This window comes from Gymnoscopelus braueri, assembly GCF_963280865.1.
Source record: "Gymnoscopelus braueri genome assembly, chromosome: 16".
Lineage (NCBI taxonomy): Eukaryota > Metazoa > Chordata > Actinopteri > Myctophiformes > Myctophidae > Gymnoscopelus > Gymnoscopelus braueri.
In genome coordinates, this window is record NC_137616.1 from 33,338,760 (window position 1) to 33,345,550 (window position 6,791).

Consider the following 6,791-nt stretch of genomic DNA (forward strand, 5'->3'; position numbering starts at 1 on the left):
GCCTCGGAATTATAGGTGTATTCAAATCTAAATTTAAATTTGGGCCTGAACGGTACAATGGGTACTCTGACAATGGGTACAACTGGTACAACGGGTATCACATTAACTGAGTGGGGCACAGTGGGGCATGCATTCCTTTTCTTTAAAGAAAAAAAATATCTCCCCAATACGTTTTTCTGTGTATTGTCACTGCTGTTGTATACTGACTCACCTACCAGTGAGGGGCCCCCACTGGGAGGATGTAGAGCCTTCGACCTACTCCTCCCGCCCAACACTCCCTGCTGACAGGTGCCGTCCCAGTCCGTAGTTGTACTGTACGTGCAGTGTCAATTATCATCCTCCCTGCCCGGCTTCCCTCCCCCGAACACGGGCCAATAGTGTTCGTGTAGATGCTCGACCAAGCCGGATGCAACACGTGGATTTGAACCCACGACCTCCGTGGTAGTGGGCAGATACTTTTCCACTGCGCCACCCGAGCGCCTGGGGCACGCATTCCTGACTGGCATTGTTCACGACTTTGCATCCTTCCTAAGTAGGCTGGTGCACAAAGCCACCGGTCTAGAATAATTGAAGACGGCAAAGAACAACAAGCACCCTATTTAAATGGCAAAGCTACGAACATTCCCCAAAAATGTGTTGTATGTACGTACATACGTACATACATACATACATACATACGTACGTACGTACATACATACATACATACATACATACATACATACATACATACATACATACATACATACATACATACTGTACATACATAATTTTTTTTATACATTTATAAATCCTATGTACATTTGAATACAGTAGAATGAGTAGATTATTAGCTTTCTAGTCAAGAACTCATATAGGATTCGAAAAGAAAAATCTAATACAAATTTCTATAGGATTCCAATAGAAAAGAAATCAAACAGGATAGGATTACAGTAGAGGAAATCCTATAAGATTTTTGAACTAATCCTATTGGATACATTTTATAAGAACAGAAATCCAATTAAAAATCATATATTTTGGAACAAATCCTATTGGATAGAATACATTCTTATATGATAATAATCCTAGTATAGAGCTTTGAAATGTATGAACTGCAGCACAAGCAACATATTGGAGTATTTCCAATTTTCTGTACTTCTACTCCACTACATCTCAGAGACAAATGTTGTACTTTTACCCCACTACAATTATTTGACAACTTTAGTTACTAGTTACTTTGTAGATTTAGATTATTATTACTAAACAACCACGTTTCAGCCCTATGCATACTTAGGCTATTTGGAAATAGCCAATCCACAATCGACAAATGAGCTTGTAAATCTGCTATTTTCAAAGCTTATACATTAGAAAACTTCTGAAATCAATGGGAGATTCTGCAAAATTAGTACTTTTACTTTCAGTACTGAAGTATATTTTAATGCGATGTAGGCCTACTGTTGTTACTCAAGTACATTTTTAATAATGGACTTTTATTTGTAACAGAGTATTTCTACATTGTGGTATTGGTACTTTTACTTAAGTACAAAATGTGAGTACTTCTTCCACCACTGAGTAACAGCCATGCTGGATTACCCATTTTCTCCTCACAACTCCTCACTGGGTTGTCACGACAACCAATCAACCTATCACAGCACGGTGGTCCCTCCGGAGCAATGGGATTATTCTACATTCTACAGTAACACCCCTCCTCCGTCCGTCAACTTCTATGGTCAGTTTAGCTTGCAAAAAAAAAGAGACAGATCTGCAAGCTAACACGGGATCACGATGCAACGCATTATAGCTTGTAGATCTGTTCTTTTTTGCAGCGGCGCTGTGGGCGCAGCATCCAGGAATACAAAGACACAACAGTATAACAGCGGGCATGGCTGACATATCACTGTATCTCACCAACGTCAATGTGTCGATAGGGCAGAATATGGACCTGGATCAGGTAGGTGATCAGCTGTCCGAGTCATCGGAATGTTAGATCAGTTCTTCCATGTGTATATATATATATGATTTTGCTTTTGTTTTGTATCACCGTTAACGGTTTGTGATGATGGATGGATGGATGCATGGCTGATGCTGATGTCTTGAGCCTGATCACAAACTGACAGAGTTATGTGTCATTGCGATTGAGCTAATGTTAATTATGCGGACATGTGAATGCAAATGCTGGTTGTCAGGCGCTATAGGGCATAGCAGTATAGCGGCCATGTTGTGGTTCCACAAATCGAAAGCCCATTCATTTCCCCCATAGAGATTTATGAAAATATTTATATTAATTATTTTAAGCCTATAATCAAGCCATCCAGGCTCCTGGTGAATCATGACCATAAAACATTTGATTCTGTGAAAAACAATATTTGAAAACTGCAAAACAAAGGGTATTTATTAAATATAGTATATCATATAATTAAAAATTCAAATATGTTTTTCACAGAATCAAATGTCATGGTCATGATTCACCAGGAGCCTGGATGGCTTGGTTCCAGGCTTAAAATAATTGATATAAATATTTTCGGAAATCTCTATGGGAAAAATTAATGGGTTTTCAATTTGTGGAACCACAAAATGGCCACCACTGCTATGCCCATCAGGAGTCAAGACAGAACATTGGTTAGCCTATGCATACACATGTTGTTTTATGCACCCAGTGTTTGCAGTTAATCGTTAATTGGCTAATTAGGAGGAGCACCACTACATTTACAATTAGGCCAACTCTGTAACCCCTTTTATCCCATCCTTATTTTATTGGACAGTCCCAATCCAAAAATAATGTAAAAAATAAATACAAATGCATTATTGATAGGCTACTGTCTTATCTGTCCTTGTCTTGCCTTCTCACAGTCGTCCAACCTGCCCAAAGACTTCCAGTGTGTGGAGCTAGGAGAGGTGGAGATGACGAGAGAGGGGGAGCAGGAGGACACGCAGCAACAGGAGCAAATAAGGGAGAAGGCTCCCCGACGAATCATCCATTTCTCCAGCGGGGAGACGATGGAGGAGTACAGCACGGACGAGGAGGAGGGCGAGGACCGGGAGGCTGAGAGGAAGGACCTCCTGTCCCCCCCGGTTGATGCGGTGAGGGTGAGGACATATAGGCTAAGGGAGGGAAGGGGACGTGTGTGTGTGTGTGTGTGTGTGTGTGTGTGTGTGTGTGTGTGTGTGTGTGTGTGTGTGTGTGTGTGTGTGTGTGTGTGTGTGTGTGTGTGTGTGTGTGTGTGTGTGTGTGTGTGTGTGTGTGTGTGTGTGTGTGTGTGTGTGTGTGTGTGTGTGTGGACAAGGATGCATTGCTATAAATCATTCAAGAAATTGTGTATGCATGTATGAGCTAACAAAGTGAGAATGTATCGCGTGCCTGTACACTGCAAAATCCCCTGTGTCAGTTGAACTTGGAGTTCAGGGGTCGTGTCCACATAAAGCGTTGATGCCTGCCACCTTCGAACCGGTCAAACCTTTGCTGTACTCAGATGTGGCGTCATCTGCATTATTAGCACAAATAGCCTAGCGGAAACAACAGTAACCATGGACTTCTCATGGTCGTGGTAACGATTCAATGTCAGTTCGTAAATGACCGGGTTGTCATACATACACAGCCAGGAGTATCAAATATGACATTGATGAGTGCCGGCGCTCCTGTCCAAAAGTTTTGACTATTTTCAGCTTGAAGCGCCCTGAGCGTTCCACCAAACACGCTGGACACAGAGAGCATTGAAATCTGTGATGCTCAGTGCTGGGAAGAGGAGGCACTGGCAGCTCAAAATATGCTTTCTGTGACACTGCACATGGCCTCTTAAGGGGCCGATCACACCGGACACTGTTTGCAGGCTGAAAAAACGCAGAGCATGCGCACCATCTTTTTGTGCAGTCTACAAAACAGAGCTGCTTGCAGCACCTTCTGTCTTGATGTTGCCAGGCAACCAGATACGCACCTATCACTCACTTTCAGTCCCCCACCCGATCACAAATTTCTTAGCTACTTTGTTAAAGTAACACATTCCTACAGATCCCGGTACAAAGCAACAGCCACAACCAACTTTTCCATCATCTATTGAATGTTCTTTTTTTAGATTTTTTTTTTTTAAATAAATAAATAAACGCAAGGTGACACATAAACGCAAAGGCAGCAAATGCTCCATTCACATTGATAACAATTACAAAAAATGCCAAAAGAGGCTGAAATAATGTCCAGTCCAGTGTGATCGGCCCTTAAATTGACTCAAAATTTGATAGCGTATAGGCATTTTCACTTTAATAGAATAATTCTCTGGCCACGTAACATTGAAATCTACATTCAACCTGTTGTGTCATTTTAACGTTACAGTCAAAGATGACCTGGGGTCCATACGTCTGGTTCCACATGTGGAAGGCTGCTACTTCCACCATTTCAGGTTAGCTGCCATACAAAAATGCAACACAGGAAGAGAATGGATAGCATGCCTCATGCTGTGATTAGATATTACCAAGCACTGAAATATATTTTTTAAATATATTTTGGGAATGCAGTAGGTTTTTGCAAATAGATTCACATATATTTTGTGCACCCGAATGTATTTTATTATGTTACTACCGTATGCTTGTCCAAAATGTATTTGTATTTTTATTTTCCCTCTAGTTTCTCATACTATATTCTTATCTTCCAGCCTGCGACTACCTGGGAGAGAGGATGGCCTCCCTGTTTGGCATAACGTCAGCCAAGTATCAGTATGCCATCGATGAATATTACCGGATGAAGAAAGAGGTATGTCATACAAAGTGCATCATCTCTATAAGTCTATAAAGTAGACTTCATGTCTGAAGTAGATATTATGTATTTCTCTGTCGAAGTGCAGTGCAAGTCTTATGATGCATGAGACTGCTTATGTTTTACCGAAGAATTACGCATTTTCAATGGAAAAATAAATATTCTGCTGAAAATACGTAATTTGTCGAAAGGGTGTGTTTGAATTATTCTTGAGACGGAACGCGTCCAGGTGTTGGGTGTTTGTAAACCAGCTAAACACAGGTCCCTCTGAATTCCCCGCAACAGAAGGAGGAGGACAACAAAGACGACCAGTTGTCAGAAGAGGCGGAAAGATACTTCCACAACCAATTGCAATCTCTGGAAGATCAGGACGAACCAATCACCATGCAAGACCTGTCTGATGTCCCCGCCCCCCACACTGACGTGACCTATCAGATCGAGACTGAAAATCACCTTCCACCCGCCACCATTAGGGTCCCTGCCATCGTTATGGCCACCTAACAGCTCTGAGAAACAAAAAAAATAACGCTTTCAGGTTTGTTTTTGTTATTGTTGTCATTTACTTGTCGAAGGCGGAACAGCCTTTTGTTTCTCCAAGCACTATTGTTTGTTTTTGTGTGTCACACAACATTAGAATGGCAGTTCTGCTGTATTTTGGCTGCGCAGCAAGTATGAGCATGGCCAATCTGCTTTGTGTCAACCAAGTGTCCCACTGCGGCGGGCCTTTTAGATTAAAATCTTATTATGGAGTTTAATGTCCTTCTCCTGTGCCTCGGATGGACCGGACACTGTGCCTAAATCACCAACACAGCTAACTCATTGCCAGACCTAGGAAAATAGATTATATCTTTGAACATGGTTTCGAATGGCTACTCCTGCTACACGCAACAGCAAGAGCCTAGTGAAGCTCTTAAAATATTTGAACCATATTCGGTTACTGTTTTGCCCTTATCTGGTCATTATGGTGCACTCTCTCGATACAAAAACAGCCTACGGCAGCTGTACCAAAGAGCTGACCAGTTGAAGACTAGTCTGTCTCTCACCCTGTGTGTGTGTGTGTGTGTGTGTGTGTGTGTGTGTGTGTGTGTGTGTGTGTGTACTGTATGTGTGTTTTTCTGTTTGTACTCATCTAAAGCTCGTATCGCACTAAATGTCTATGTGGAAGCATTAACGAGATGACACCGTTCAGCCTTATGGACTAGTTTCAGATCACTGCGGCATGAGTCTTACCATTTTGAGTGATGGAAGTTCTGTTGAGAAAGGTGTTCTATCTATTGTACTGTATATGGTGTTGTATTCACCCGCGTTTAAGTTGACGTTTTAGAGGACGTGGCATGTAAGCCTTTGACAGGGTGCAGTCTAAGCCCTCCTTACAGTGACAACATAGTGAATCTTTTTGTATTATTTAATTTTGAATGCAAATTTACATTTTTGTGCAGTTCTTGTACAGTTTTTGTCATATTTGTGTATTTATTTCACTGAACTGACAGCACTTTTTGAAAATAGTTTTTCTATTGTTATTTGTAACACCCTAATGAACTGTCAATAAAATCATAGTTAACGCTTTAACTTTTAAAAATTGGTCTTGTTATTCATTCATCAAAAATATTTTTTTTATTACGTTTTAAGTTTCATGTATTCCAACAGGTCCTTGTTTACATTGGATTTAAAATTAACAGGTTTTTGATCTGTTAACAGATGCATGCAACATTATATAAGTTCATTTCACCATTCAGTGTGGTCTTGGCTGTTAAGTGTTAACTGAAAGACTCCTATAGCGGTGGAACAGCTTGACTGATGTGAGGGTTTGCTTTGTCCCTGCAAACAAAGAGCCCTGTGACCAGACCAGACTGGTCTGAGGTCAGAGACCTTGTCTGCTCGTTCCACAGTGGACCCGTGTTGAGGTCAGAGTTGGTTTTGAATGACCTAACGTGCATTCACAGCCATGACCTGACTAGTTACTATTAGTGTGTGTGTGTGTGTGTGTGTGTGTGTGTGTGTGTGTGTGTGTGTGTGTGTGTGTGTGTGTGTGTGTGTGTGTGTGTGTGTGTGTGTGTGTGTGTGTGTGTGT

The 6,791-nt window shown here is 41.4% G+C and overlaps 1 protein-coding gene across 1 annotated transcript; it reads left to right on the forward strand.

Annotated features, from left to right (window-relative positions):
• Window positions 1–1,850: 1,850 nt before the first annotated feature.
• On the forward strand, window positions 1,851–5,712 carry LOC308103104 (protein FAM177A1-like). The gene is made up of 5 exons (XM_080452957.1): window positions 1,851–1,927; window positions 2,827–3,063; window positions 4,301–4,367; window positions 4,620–4,717; window positions 5,006–5,712. Exons 1-5 carry the CDS (start codon window positions 1,859–1,861, stop codon window positions 5,219–5,221), a joined length of 687 nt encoding a protein of 228 aa, XP_080309083.1. The 5' UTR covers window positions 1,851–1,858; the 3' UTR covers window positions 5,222–5,712.
• The last annotated feature ends 1,079 nt before the right edge of the window (window positions 5,713–6,791 follow it).